The 15,516-nt window shown below is 38.9% G+C and overlaps 1 protein-coding gene across 2 annotated transcripts in view; it reads right to left on the bottom strand.

The window, feature by feature from the left end:
* SLC49A4 (solute carrier family 49 member 4) overlaps positions 1-15,516 on the bottom strand; it is a 60,721-nt gene that overhangs the window by 32,928 nt on the left and 12,277 nt on the right. For both annotated transcript variants that reach the window (XR_014171615.1, XM_081925219.1), the window contains exons 2-3: positions 14,794-14,887; positions 4,006-4,268 (exon numbers count right to left, since the gene is read on the bottom strand). Coding sequence is in view for 1 of the 2 variants with exons in the window: in XM_081925219.1 (XP_081781345.1) it covers positions 4,006-4,268; positions 14,794-14,887 (357 nt within the window). In the remaining variant the exon portion in view is untranslated. The remainder of the gene's footprint in view (positions 1-4,005; positions 4,269-14,793; positions 14,888-15,516) is intronic.

Here is a 15,516-nt window from a genome sequence, read left to right as displayed (position 1 = left end):
ATCATCATCCTATTATTATCCTATTATCATTTCATATGAAATACTTCAAAGCACTCAACAATATCAGCAATGCAAATACATGTGCAAAACCAAAGCAATTCAAATTTGGTTCAAATACACTGGAATAACAGATCTCAGCTCAAATCGCTTCTGAAAAATCTTTATCCACAGGTGCAAAAAAAAAAAAAAACAAGAAGAGGCAATAGGGAATCCACCTTACTGATGTGCAACAGGAATGGAATATGAATATTCACAGAATATACGATTTGATCCACACATTGATTAAAAAGTGAACCCTGGTGCACAGAAACAGCAGAGAATATGACATACGTGTACGTGTACGTGTGTGTGTGTGTGTATACACACACACATACACACACACATATATGTACATATATACATATACATACATATACATACATACATACACACACACATATACACATACATACATACATACATAGATCTGAATATCTAACTAAATACAAGGAATGAACAAACACATACAGTACTCTTTGCTCACAGGGTCCACTCTCTCTGTTGTTCCGGCCAGTCCCAGTATTCTAAGACCAGGCACCTGAGACAGGTTTTAAAGGACAACCGCCACTGCAAAGTTTTGATCTTTCCCTTGGCTAAGAGATGTAGAATGCCTCAACTTTAAAGGACAGGCAACTAGGACACCATCAACCCCACCACACCACCTAATGTTATTCCTTCACTGAGTAATTGCTATTTCACCCCAGGCCATGTAGACAAGTGGCAAATTGCAATCTCCGAGTTAAATATATAAACTGCAGCTTTACTGGGACAATGTAGGGGAAGAGCTTTTAGCAATCTAAACTCCTACATAAATTCTCGGTAGAATTTCAGGAGTAGAAGATTAATTGCAAAAGCACTGTGTAGTACTAGAAAGCAACAAGGGGCAGGGGAAGTGACTGAAATGGAAAGTGCAGGAAAGCCATTTCAGGTGAAAAGCGCAACAGGAAGGAAGCATCCTGTCCAAAATGCTATGTGAGCATCTGAAGGAACAACAAGAGTATGGGGTTCATAGCAGCCTAATATGCTATTTGGAGTCCATCCATGGATTTAAATTTAAGCTTCAAATAGGGTTCCAATACTAGCACAGAAGTAATTAAATCTAAGAATAGAGTCTGAAAGCATGTGTCAGCAGAAGGGACAAACCATGTAGGGATGAAGCAGAGGAGGTCAGAACATATGAAAAACGAAGGCAATAGTCATGGCATTATTCACTAAAGTTGAATCCAAACAGAAGACCAGACAGAAGTGGCACCTAGTCGGTATCCTGTATCTGACAAATTAAAAGTCCTTGATGCTTCAAAAGGAAGCATGTGCAACAGAAAACCACAGAAGCACCTCCCAGTTCCTGGTGTTCACTTTTAGCATCCCATGTTCAAAAATGTAGGAGCAACCTGATCAAGAGAACTATGGTACAAATTACATAGCTTTTCCAACGCAGAGTTTTATACAAAGTCACATCAATGAAGAAACAATGATTCAACTCAAATGCTTTCAGTAAAACCAGCAAGCAGGTCTACATAAATTCATTCAGCTTTATTCAGCTGTACCTGCCTAGTGGCAGCCAAATTAATCTCAAGCATCCATTTACAAGAACATACAACATTTGGCCCAACTGCCTTCCCTGCCCAATTCTAATATATAAGGTTGTCCCAATGCCCTATAAATATTGGCTTCTTTACACTAAAGAATCAATAACCATAATCCAAAAAGCTAGAAGAAAAACCGTTCTGTGATAAGGCAACACGTTCTGAAAAAGCCAGTATCATCACTCACCAAAAAACCCCAAACTCGTTCCCCTTTTTTCGAGGAAAAAATGAGTATGATGCAAAGAGTTTGACAGGTCTGCTAAGTGAAGGGTAAATATTTCTAGTTTTGTATGGGCTGAATCCAGTGTTACAGCTCTACCCACACAACAGACCAACACAATAAACTTCCTATTCCTCTTCTGTTTTTTTCCAGCCTCCCACACATACCCAAATTATTTCCAGAGCGTTGGGACACCCTACAGAGCAGATTTTGGAGATGTGCAGGGAAGGAAAGGAAACAGAACCCAGCTTCACAAGCATAACTACTGTGCTGGATACAGCAGCAGCATTATTATTATACATTCTCTCTAGTGGCAAATATGGCCTGGATCTGTAGTCATTGTTTTATTGTTTATCTACTCTGAATTTTTTGCTGTATTTTAAATTTCTGTTTATGTGATAATATCTAGCCCTGATAGCATGTTCAGATAGAGGGCAGAATAGGAATTTTAAAAATACAACCAACCAACCAACCAACCAACCAACCAACCAACCAACCAGTCAAGTGAGACTACATTGGTGGGCACCAGTTGCTATTTCAGAAGTTTTCATATTGATTTTAATGTATATGTTTTATTCACCATGCTGCTGTTTTGTTGTTTTATACCAGCTGAGTTACACTTAATATATTGTTGGTTTATTTTGTTTGTCTGATGCTTATATTTTGTTCCCTATCTTTTGGGAGCTTGGTTCAGAAAAGGACTGATAAATATTTAAATAAAATACAATATACCGGTATGGAAAGTATTCACAACAGCTGAAAGTTTACACTGCCTGGCCGGCCTGCAAAATTAGTTTGTCATTTTTAGCTATACTACATTGGTGCTGTGGGCAGTTAGTGTCCTGGCCCTCACTGCCAAAGGCTTTAATGATCAAATCAGATCGATATGTAAGGCAAACAACAAATTAAAAGGTCCAGTAGGTACACAAGAAGTGAGAATGCATTTTAAGCAGTTCCCAGCTATGGAAACGAATGGAAGTCAAAGTTTTCCTCTTGAAAAACCAACTACTTTTATATTCCTTGATTACTTGTAACTTTCCAGCTAACAACTAATATAAACACATGGCTAACAGATACATTTTAATGTTTCTGCATTAACACAACACTCCAGCCATTTCCTCTCCAGTCAACATGAGTGAGTGAGTGAGTGAATGAATGAATGAATGAATATTTATTATTATTACAGCTAAACAGCCAGCATACCTCCAGTCAGCATCTGCTTGTTAATATAAGCTTGTTACGGGGGGGGGGGGGGGAGCTACAATCTGCGGACTACTTTTCCTTTGTGTTCCTTTTCAATCCCAGCCTAGACTTGCTACCACCCTTGCATCACATTCATATATATAAGGGAAATGTCTTCTTAGTGGCTGCCCTGGAGGTCTGTGGCTGCCTGCCTTTAGAAATACATCAGAGGCAAAGCAATTTCTGCCTAGTGGCAAAATGGAACAAATTGTGCTCAATTATTGACCCCTGGAAGATAGCTGTGAACACTTACACCAAAACAAATTAAGTTTGAATTGGCCATTCACATTTGTTTATTAAAGATTTTATTTTGCATTTCTTCTTAAATCCAAGATCAAAGCAATTCTTCTTTTCATGATCAGGATCCTAAAATTCTGCTAAACGCTGCTCACAATGTAATTCCTGAAAAAGTTGCATGACCAATGTATTCAGAGACAGCATTTTGAATTTTGTGAAAATCAGTTTAAGGCATTTGTGTTTGGGTTAAAATAAATGATGGGGCCTAACACAACTATTTACTGTGATAAAGCAGTTTCCTACCATTTTTATGTAGACAAAAATCTAAACTTAAAAATGATTTACAGAGGAAAGTAGTTAATCCTGGACTTTACTGACTTATGAAAAACTTATTGAAAAAAGCAGAACTAAACCATCTCATGAAATGTTTGCTGGAGGAAGTGTCTGGCTTGGGAAGTCTGAAAGAGGTATTACCTCTGGAATGACTGGCGATATTCAAGGCAACAGTAAGCTCAACAGCTACACACCCCACAACCAGTGTTTGGCTCCTACAATTAAAGGCAAATCATTCTAGAGCTCACAGTCATGGAGATTTATTTTCAGATGAGTCACTAGAGGGCACCAGCAAACTCCTAATGGATGCACATTATGAAATTAAGTGTGAAATTACTTCTGCGATACCTGCGTATAACACAGCCTCAATGCGGTCTTTGATATGCTCCGGGCTGCTTCCAGGTGCAACTGTGGATGTGCCATTCGGTCCTGGAACCACGAAGGGTCCTACTAAAAAAGCGCATGCTCCACCAAGGTAACCAATCAATGATGCAACAGCTGTGGCGGTGGCACGCTCATCTGGTGAAAACCATGTAGTGGAGAGGAATGGAGCAGCGCTAGTGACAGTAGGGCCTGCCAATCCATTCAACAGCTGTCCTCCGTGGATCAGCCTAGGGAGAAAGCACAACACAAGACATTTACTGGCCAGGCACAAAGCTACCACTGTGGGTGGGGGTCAGTTTCTCCCTTCATACCACACTTGGAGACAACTGTGAGATACTGTCGCTGCTGCTGAGCATCTCCAAGACATGGAACGAAAGCAGAATCTGCCTCTTCCTTTGCCCCAAATCCTCTCCACATGCCAGATGAGTCAGGTGAAGGAGTGGGGTCAATGTCAACTATGACTAATTAGATACTAATATTGATAAAAATCTAAGAGATTAAATTTGTTTACCTAACAGATTATGGTACCAATATTTTAAAGTTAATTGGGTTAGATTAGTTGATTTGGTGCAGTCTCCTTGATACATAAGTAATTTCTCAGCAGGCTAAAAACATTCTGTAATACAAACTGAGAAGAGTTAGATTTTCCTATACTCCTTTTTCTAAAATGCAACTTGAAATGCAATGGCATTTGTCAATCTTAACTCATGACATTCAGCGGGGAAACTACTATATGCTGGTAAGAAGCTGTTGTATTATTTGGGTTCTCTCAAATAAACCCAGCAGCCTTCACACAAAGAAGTCAAAATACTGTTTATGAAGAGGCAGCTGTCCTTGGGGTATGGAAAGTCTAAGCAACTTTGTTATTTCTGCATATGTCATTCGTACTCCAATAATTGCAGGAGGAGGAGGGGGAGATACATGCCAACTTTTTGGTAAAAATACTGAACTGTCAAAAAAAGATTGCATAGCTGCTATTAAATCTCTCCCAGCATTGACTCCATTTAGAATTTAGAGAACAGAAAATCTGACAAAACATTAAGGTTTTATGATGTAGCGTTTAAGTACAAGGCACTGTCAGGCATGTGTGTTCTTTAAGTTTGATGAACATGTCAATTCCTTTTTATTTATTATTTGGAGGGGACATTAAGGTAATCAAGAATTTCACAACAAAACTTAAAAAAATATAAAAATACATCATTATGCTGTGACATACATACTGAAGGCTAAGAGTTCTGTTGTAAACTAAGATTAATAACTTTGCCCAATTATACAATCTAAGGCCTTTGATATACAATTCCAGAGGCCATACAATCTCTCAAGCCTTGTTGTCACTGAAATAACATGCCAATGCAGTGTTAGGCAGCCATATGCTCCTTCTTGGCAATACACAAAACTAAACCCCCAAACACTTAGCAAATAATTAAACAATGGCCATACTTTTGCAGGGACAGACATACTGGTCTGCTTCCAATGTAGTCAATTATCTCCTCTCTAATGTAAATTCCCCAAGAAGATTAACAACATACAGTAGAATTCATTATCTCCTCTATATCGAGATGGATTGAAAGACATTCCATCATACAAATGTATGCATTTCAGTAATCATTTATAGAAACAAAACATAAATTAGCAAAATCACTTTGGACTGAAATCTGGAATTGCTCTGTTATTTTGTACTAGGGAAATCTGTTACGAAGCCTCAAATACTGCCGCACACATTGGGACAGTGAAAACAGAACTCAGATTGTGTTGTATATGCAAACTGGAATCACAGCATGGATGCATGAAGCTTTATTATCGGTTTATGCAAGCTGCAAACGTAATTTTCACTGACACTATGTATAAACAAAAGAGAGAAAGGGTTACATATGGGGAAAACAGCAGACTGTAAAGTTCCAAAGCCTTCCATCAAAACATTATAATCAACAAAGACAATGAGAATGACATGCCAAAGAGCCTCAATTGTCACTGTTTCCACAATGTTAAATAATAAGATACGTGACTGCTTAACATAGTACTAAATAGAAAAGGCAGACGTTTGAGAAGATGACAGTTGTGCAGCAAGTGACACTCTCTCTCTCTCTCTCTCTCTCTCTCTCTCTCTCTCTCTCTCTCTCTCTCTCATTAGAAAAGGGGCGGGAGGAAGTAAGAGGGAAGTGATAAAAGTTGCTGCTTCTACCAAGTGGACTGTTGTTAGAAACCCAAAACAGAACTTGCGCCCCGCCCCCACTCCTGCCAGCCATGCATCTTCTCAGCCATGCTACGGTCAACATATTGCTGCCTCTAAAAGCAGCAGGTCTCCCTCTCTCCCTCCCAAATACGTTTTGCTGTCTAAAGTGGAACACTAAACGTTCTCCCTGCTTAAATCCTCTCTCATCTACCCTTGTGGCTACAGCATGAAATAGACATGGTATTTAAATGCAGGACTTTCAGACTTAATTCTCCTCAACACATACATTAGATCACTGGACCAAACTAGTTGCCCCTTTTAACAGCCTTTACTGATTTTGTGATTGATTAAATGATTCCAAGGCATTTAATGACTTGTACAACCCTGGCTTTAAAATGCAATGACCCTGTTGTCCTCACAACTAGAGTGGCCAAAGGATGCTAAGAGTGGAAACTGTGACACCATTACCTGTACTGAAATATCTTCATTAGTTTCTCAGTTAGTTTCTGAACTCAGTTAAAAGAGCTGGCATTAACCTATTAAAAGCCCTACACAGCGTTTGGAACCAAGATATTTATTGGAGTGCTTTCTCTCATACCAGTCTGCCTGCTCACTAAGATCATCATCTAAGGTTCTCCTCCAGGTACCCTGCCTTCGGACGTGCAGCAGATGGTGACTGGCTTTTTTGGTGCTGCTTTTGTGCCTTTGGAAGATTGCTTGGTACCAGGTGAGAATTCCCTTCCCCACAATGCTTTTTAATAACATATTGCTGCTGTTTCTTTTTATTCTCTTATACTGTCTGTTAGTTGACCTGGTAATTCTTGGGCCTTGAAGGCGCAAGATAAAAACTGAATTTGTAAACAAGCAAGTATATATAGGGCTGCCATCTGCTGGATTGCCAAATAATGCTTTTGGCACAGATATTTTGCAGGCATGCATGATGATGAGGAGATTGGAAACAGGGTTCATTCCACCCTGAAAAATCAGCTTGCTCTGCCAAAAGACCAGCTCCATCACACGCCTCCTACACAAGCTGTTCCAATACCAGCTGGTCATTATAAGAACTAAAATGGTAAAGAGACCCCTGACCATTAGGTCCAGTTGCAGATGACTCTGGGGTTGCAGCGCTCATCTCCCTTTATTGGCCGAGGGAGCCAGCGTAGAGCTTCCGGGTCCTGTGGCCAGCACGACTAAGCCGTTTCTGGCAAACCAGAGCAGCGCACGGAAACGCTGTTTCCCTTCCCGCCGGAGCAGTACCTATTTATCTACTTGAACTTTGATGTGCTTTAGAACTGCTAGGTTGGCAGGAGCTGGGACCGAGCAATGGGAGCTCACCCCATTGCAGGGATTCGAACCGCCGACCTTCTGATCAGCAAGCCCTAGGCTCCACCCGCATCTACTATTTAAGAATTGGTGTTGAAATTTGCTTTTTTCTCTATCCCCTCCCTGTCCCTTTTGGCTAAAGAGCATTAACAAGTGTTTAAAACAAACAAACAAACAAACTTCTTAAATTATGTGGAACTCAATCCTACGTAGCTTATTCAGAAGTAAGTCCTGCTAAGTTCAGTGGGCCTTACTTTTGGTAAACTGGTACGAGATTGCAGCCTTAGATTCTACACTCTGACTGAAGCAGCCCCCCCCCCCCAAGTTAGCTGTTCACCTCAGGGTGTGTAACAATTCCCTGTGGGTAATTTAGCAGATCCATTATTCATGTTTGTGACATGGAGGATCATTTTGAAAAACAAAGTAATTTTTAGCACTAGTAAATAAAATAAATTTTATTATTACGGTCACAGACCAGTTCTGGAGCACTAGTAAGCATCTTTTTTCACTTGTTTTGCAGGTTTGTCTTATTATATTTTCCTTCACTCTATAAAAGTGGACGCCATGGAGGGATGTATAAGCTAGGTGATAAGTCAGTAACCTAATTATGACCGGGGAGGGCAGGATACAAATAAATTATTATTGTTATTATTGTTATTATTGTTATTATTATTATTATTAATTCACTTTGGAAGAGGTTTGAAGTAAACATTCCCAACCACCGACAATCTGTCCTCTTCATTTCCCAGCATTTACTGCCTTTATACATTCCAAATACCAAAACCAGAAGCCTTGTTGAAATCTCTCTACCACATACTTGTATTAATTCACTGATTTATGAACTCTGTCAGAATTAAGCCACTTTTCATTGGGGGTTTTTGTGTATCTCCACCTTATCTTCCTAGAGACGGACAGACAGGAGATACCCACAATATGGTTCAATGTATGGAGTAATCTACTACTATTCTAGAAGACAAATTTGTAGCAGCTAATATAGCTGACAGAAAAATATGAACACAACAGTATCAGTGCATTTTGCTTTTTTTATGGTGTCTTGTTATCACTGCAGCAGATTTCAGCCTGAAAGGACTATCGGAACTCTTTCTTACAAACCATCATCTGTTCTAAAAATTGCTCTGAGATTAGAAACATTTGTTCCCGTTATTTCCCCATTTTCTTCTTGTTTCTGTTATCCAGAAGGAGCAAAGAGCAACTGCATTTTCCCTCACTGCCTAATACTGTAATTTAAGTTTGATTCTGTAATGCAAGATGTCTTTTGTATGAAAGATGAGAAGAGCAAGACAATTTTGTTCCGCATTTGGACCGATAGGAAAGCATTTTTAAGACTGGCTAAGGTAACAGATGTATTTTGATCGATTTCTATACTCTGTGCTCAGGTTTATACATTACTTTTCCAATATTCAGCTAATTATTTTCAGGTACCAAGCAACATAGTGAACTCTGAGAGTTCAATCTAAGAGTATGAAGCTTTTCATAACAAGCCTGAAACCAAAACTATGAAAGAAAATAAGAAGAACATTTCAACAGAGGGGGTTATGAAATAATCAATTACTTATCCTTTGCCTCAAGACTAAAGTTTGTGAAAGCTAAACTAGAACACCTGATTTTTTTTATTTTTTAAAAATAAGCTTTGTGGCCAAATCAAAATCTTGAAGTTAGAATTAATTTGCATTAACTTTCCTTTGAGCTAGTAATTGGGCAAGCAAGTTTACCTTCAAAAGGGGAACTGCTGTGACTGTGTTAAAATGAAAACAGAAAACAGTTCTGCTCTCCTTAACACAATCCAACTGCAAAAAGACAAGGTCAATGTAAAATCCTCAATGGTGAGTTTACAAACATGAAAATAATTATTTCATATTCCATGTGTCATATATACTACATACCAGTGATAAAAAAGCATTCCTATATTCTGTATATAGACCAAATGCAACATTTTAAAAAAGGGGTTCACTCCTTAGATGAATCAACCACATGTATTTTAGAAACTTCCTCTTTGGTGGCCAAACATTTGTAACCAAACATAATTACATATAGATTACAGTGTGTAGCACCCCAAGGGGGGGGGTCTTTTTAAAATCAGTATGTTATAAAATATTATCACTCACCAATGCCCCTCTAGATGATTCCCCAACCATTTGGAGGAGATTTAGGGAACAAGAGCTGCAGCTGGAGAGGGCAGAAATGGCTATCAATTGCTTCCCCTCCTTTCACTAACAGATTCTCTCCATCAGCAGATAGACCCAATGGATACGACCCAATGAGCATATTTAGCTACTGCACAAACTAGCAAACAAGACTACTGGAACTAAATCCCACTAAAGAATCAAACAAGCTTTTCAAAGTATTGGCGAATATAATATATATGAAAATGGATGACATAAAACCCTCTTTTGAAAAACATAATATTAATCCAATAGTAATCCAATCTGGGGGTTGCCAGCACATGGACAAGGGTCAGGCTATCTTGGTCCAGAGATGGCCATATATTCACATGTAGCTGAAAAATAAAGGGTTTATTTGTTTTTGCAGAAACTAGCATTTCCACCTACTGATATTTATGTAGAAGTGTCTTGTTCTATACAAATCCATACAAATAGATGTGCTGCCAAGTTATCATTGCTAAATGATATATTTGTACTGCAAAGGTTTTCCGCTTGCTAAATCTGTATTTAGCTTGTATATCTGGCTTCATTTTCAATGTTATGTAATCACCTAATACAATATGGGTAACATGTGAATGATTTTGCTTAATAATACTACTAAAAATAAAATAAGACACATCTCAGGGAGAAAGCAGAGAAATAAGTGAAGCTGATAGGCTCTTCTAATAAAGACACTGTCTGTGGCTTGATATAGGAATTGCTCCTAGCTAGAAAAGAAAGAGCAAATATGAAAGCATCCAACATGAGTCTGGAGTAGTTTTGACACTGAACTTTGTTAGATCCTCTCACTCATCTTTGGGGTCTGTTTGTTTCTTGCTGCTATTGTTTTAAAGAAAAGTATAAGGATTCTGAAACACAATGGACTTCCATTTTTTATGAAATGGACCGGGGGTGGGGGGGAATCTCATTATTGTGAAACTTTTTTTTACTGAAAGCCTGCCAAGCAAGAGTCAAAAATTTGCAATGAAACGAACACTGCAATACCAAGCCAAGACAATGGCATCTCTGTCAGACATCCTGACAGTTTAAAGGCAACAATATAACGATGCAGCAAGACCCCTGACAGTACAGCGACATATTCTCTCAGATCGTCACATCATAATGCCGTGTTATTGCACAGCCATCACAGCTGTCAGACACTTGAGAATGTTTCGTCGGTCAAAGTTTGAAATAGAGGAGCAAACAGAATTGAAGCTTGCAGGGAACATGTTGAAAAAAACAAGAAGAAGAAAACAAAAACAACCCGTTTCAACATGATGGTTTTCTCCCATAAAGCCACACTTTAAAAAAAAAAGCAGCACACAAAACAAATAGACATAGTGAGGTTGTAGGCCAAGCCTGCCCCAACCTGGTACTCTCCAAAATGTTTTGGTGTGTAACTCATTACTGACCGCTGGCCATGCTGGCTGGGGCTTATGGGGTCTCACAAGATCAGGAAAGCACCAGGCTGCAGAAGACTGGTATGGGCTCTTACTCTGATACTAACCAGATGCAGCAAAGAGATTTAGCAGTGAATGATTTCTCATCGATGGCACGAGCAGACTAATGAATCCAATTGTAGCCATTAAAAGATAAAATGGCTGCATTCAGACATAATAAGAATAGGCCTAGCTTCCCACCCAGGCTTCCACACATCCCTCTCCTGACACAGCTGCAAGGAGAAGATCCGCTTCATTTTAAGTTAACTGCAATTTCTTCTGGTTAATATTAACTATGGTTAGTGGAAAAGCAAGCCACCTTCATAAACTACGGTTTGAAATTGGATGGAAAAACAGCTGGGGGGAAAACAACGGATTTCCATTGACCAGTGAAACCCCAACAATAACATGGCTATCCATGCCTGAAGACAAGAGCACTCTACAGCTGAGCCATCTGGTTCTTCCTCTCCTCCCTCTCCAAGCTTACTAAATTTTGATGCATTTTTCAGCGAACCAAATTCAATCTGAATTGATAAAAAAGAAATAATTAGCTGTGTTTCATAATAGTAATGTCTACATAGCTGAGGACCTTCTTGGAAGCGCTTGAAACAGTTATTGCATCTGCTGAGATTGTTGTGTCAGTGTGCTGTGGAAGATAGTGCCACAGTTTGCAGATACACTGGGCATTTAGCAAAATAAATCAGAGTTGTGGAAGAGTGGTTCCAAGTGTGGTAGAATCTGAATACAGAAGAGCAGTATTCCTAAGAAACAACAGGACAAATACAGGATAAATACAGATTGTGAGTAACATTGTGTGTACACCACTTCTCAGTGGTTGGAGTGCATTGGATGCAAAGCAAATGGGGGTGTATAGACAACTCTTGTCCAACTCTTTGGAGTGCTAAGACTAGTTTAAATGGCCAAAATATTGAGAACTCTCACACTCCCAACATAATCAAAGGCACATTCTTTCCAAGAATTTTATGTCACAGAGAAAAGCGACTGAGCCAGAAACCCACCATCCAAAGGGCACATCCTAAATTACCAGGTCTAAATGTTAAATTGCATGACTTCTGCAAGAACAATCAATTCATTAGGACTTCTCAAGCTGGATCAAATGGCCTGTTTAAAATTTGGTCCAACTACTAAGCACTCTTGTCTAATGCCCCCCCCCTACAAATCCCATTACAAAATAGCTTCCCTTGAAGGTTTATTACTCATTGCTAAGTATATAGATGCTGGCAGCCCAACAGTTTCCTTTCCTCACAGGAACTTGGCATGTGAACAGGGTTTTTTTGCCAATTGTTTTATTGATTTTTATATGAGGGAAAGTAACCCAATGCACTGCATGCTGCCCACAAATAATAAAATTATTAATACTTTGAACTTTAGTGGGTATGTTGGTCCCAACTTCAAAGTGCTTTAAAAACAAAATTAATTAAATCTCACACTGCAGCCCAACCCTAAAACAATCAATAGGTCATTAAGACATTATTGTTTTATACTAAGCTGCTTATTTCACTCAGAAAGATGACAAATGCTTGGCAAATATCCATAAAAAAGATGATCTTGCCCTCGGATAATACTTTATGTTCCTTTTGTAGGTAAATACAATCAAGCTAAGTGCACTATTCTTTCTAAATGACCTTGTTAAGCACACAAAACTTATTCAGATCCTAAACAAGCTGAAAAGCTCAAGTTATAAGTTCAAATATTTTTGAAGGAGACTTGAGGGGGAAAGGAATGTAACTGTAAACATGGCATAAACTTCATCATACTCAATAACACATAAGACACAGCATCATTTCTTTTGAAAGCCTACCGTAAGCATCAAAGGAACAACTAATGTTCACATCTTTAGTTTCACAGAGCTATCACAATTTATATATTTTCAAAAGGGTCAAAACCAAACCACAGTGGTGAGACATGTTGAATGATTGACACACAGAATGCACATTCTGGCGCTGTAGATGCACTACAAAGAGGGAGGGGAAGCTCTGCAGATATAGAGTGAATAATTCTACTGATAGTAAGGCAGAAGGAAAATAAATGACAATATAATATGCTTATAGAATCAGAGATAGAAGTAATTCCCTACAAAATGCAATTCTGGAAAACACACATTAATTTTTTCCCAAAATAAATAAGTTTTGTTTATATTATTGGATGCAACACACATGTGGATTTGCTGCATATCCAGCACCATAAACAAAGCTAATTCATTTTGCAAAAAGGCCTGGAAAGAAAATGGTAGAGGGAGTATACAGAGGGCAGAAAATTGCACCATCTGTCAAGTCCCTGCTCGCTGGAAGCCCTTCCAATATCCTACTTGGTTTCTATGCCTTGCACAAAAGTTACCTGACAATTTTTTTAAATAAACAGAGTCCTGGAAAGCTACTTTTTAAAAGAAGTGGAAATGTTAACATTTTAGAAAGGACGCATGAGGAGTAACCTAGAATGTAGGACACAACTAGTGTTGTGGCTACAACTACAGCCATAGCTATGTCTCTTTTGAGTTGCCTTGCGAAACCTAGAGCTCTGCCCTTGAGCAGTTCCCCATCAGACTCTCGCAAACCACTTGAAAATTGCGAGGAGTTGTGGTGGACTATTTAATAAACTTTTTTTTGTTCTACAAATAAAAGCACATACATATCTCATATTTGAGCAAACACCACCTGGCCTTTCTAATGTGATGTGCCCCTTTCCTTGTGAGCAAAGTTCTACGTTCCACTTTGGACTTAAGCTGATTTTACTATATCAGATTAATTATTATTTTTTGAAGAATGTTCAAATATCCCATTTTCAAACTATCCTGCACAGATAAACACTACATTGTTGTTGTTGTTGTTGTTGTTGGTTGTGGTGTTGTTGTTGTTATTTACTGTTTTTGAGTCTGGGTGAGTTTCATATTGGCAGTGACAATGGTGGAAGCGAGTCTCATGAATGTAGAATCAGTACTACTATAACCAGGGGTATGATCTGGGGACCACAAGGCAATTACAATCTGATTTTGGTTGTTTTTTACCTGCTCTAGACACTTGGGAGTCAGAAAATATATTTTAATGGTCCTCACACATGCAGAGCTACATATTCATTCTTTTGTTGTGTTTAAACCATGACAAATTCCTTCAAGTTTTATTTCCATTGCTGGTGAACCACAGTATTGTGGGCATGACCTAACAGCTTGCAAAATTAGAGCATCTGAGGCAGAAGGTGGTTAAGAGGCCAGTCTTCATAACCCTTTCAAATCTCAGAATATTTGGTGGTCAGGAAAGGGGGTGGTCCTTATCTAGAAGGTAGCACATGGGGTGGGAGGGAGGTGTGACTGAAACACAGTCTAGTAGCTGGATGCTACATACAGTACTGTATCTCACAAATATTCTTATTCAGCCCAAAGGGGGAAAATGCCATTAGAATGGTTTTATGTGATTTTTCTCATGTAGCTTTCCGTGGTAGAAAACTAGATTTAAACTGCAGAATGTCTTCAACTAGGTTACTTCCAACTGCTACTGGTTATCTCAATGGTTATGCGTCACCAGATATGCTTTAGCTACACCACAGTCTTCACAGTAAAACCCTTGTATCCTACTGATACAGGATAATTTTGAACGGTCCCACTCCCCAGCCACTAAAGAACAAATAATAAACCTCTCACCATTTCCTTGTTTCTTGGTCTGATACAGGAACACATCTCAGGCCAGCTCCTACCACCATGAGGGATGATGTCAGCAACATAGTTACCCTGAGGCCTAAATGGAAAAGAATAGCAATTTTACAAGGAAAACACAGGCGTATCCAAACATGTGACATAAAAAGTAGCAATTACAAAAGTAACCCTCCTTTTGAGGAAGTGCATCTTACAGGATATGTAAAACAAACATAGACAGATATTAACAGAGTAAGAACTTTTAAAAACAGTGCTAATGTTTGCATGCTTAACTAAAATTTCAGCTGACACTCCTATCCAGACTTAAACACCCAAGGCACCTAAATAAACAGCCTTCTCCAATCATTTTGAAAGAGAGGACAGCTCTACATAGGCATGTCTTCTACACAGAGATGTTACTGAAAGCGGAGGGGAAGCTGTGGTAAGGGTTCAGAGCTCTGTATGCACATCAGACCTGCCACAGCTGCAAGGAATTACTGGACAGGTAATTCACGTGCCAAATCTGAATGATTTATCTAGTCTCATGTATAAAAAGGAGAAGTGGATGCATATCATTTCCTTTTCTGAAATAGTTAATGTTTTCCCTTCCTGTTTGTTTTTCAAAGTGGAGTCTTAAATCTAATCCTGAAATAAATATGGCTTCTACATTGGAAGAATTTGCTTATTTGCGATACTGCAAAAAAAGCAGCAAAGACTGCAGTGTTCAGGTCC

This window comes from Podarcis melisellensis, assembly GCF_964234715.1.
Source record: "Podarcis melisellensis genome assembly, chromosome: 1".
Classification (NCBI taxonomy): domain Eukaryota; kingdom Metazoa; phylum Chordata; class Lepidosauria; order Squamata; family Lacertidae; genus Podarcis; species Podarcis melisellensis.
Note: the sequence above shows the minus strand (reverse complement) of the source record. Positions and strands in the feature narration are given on the sequence as shown.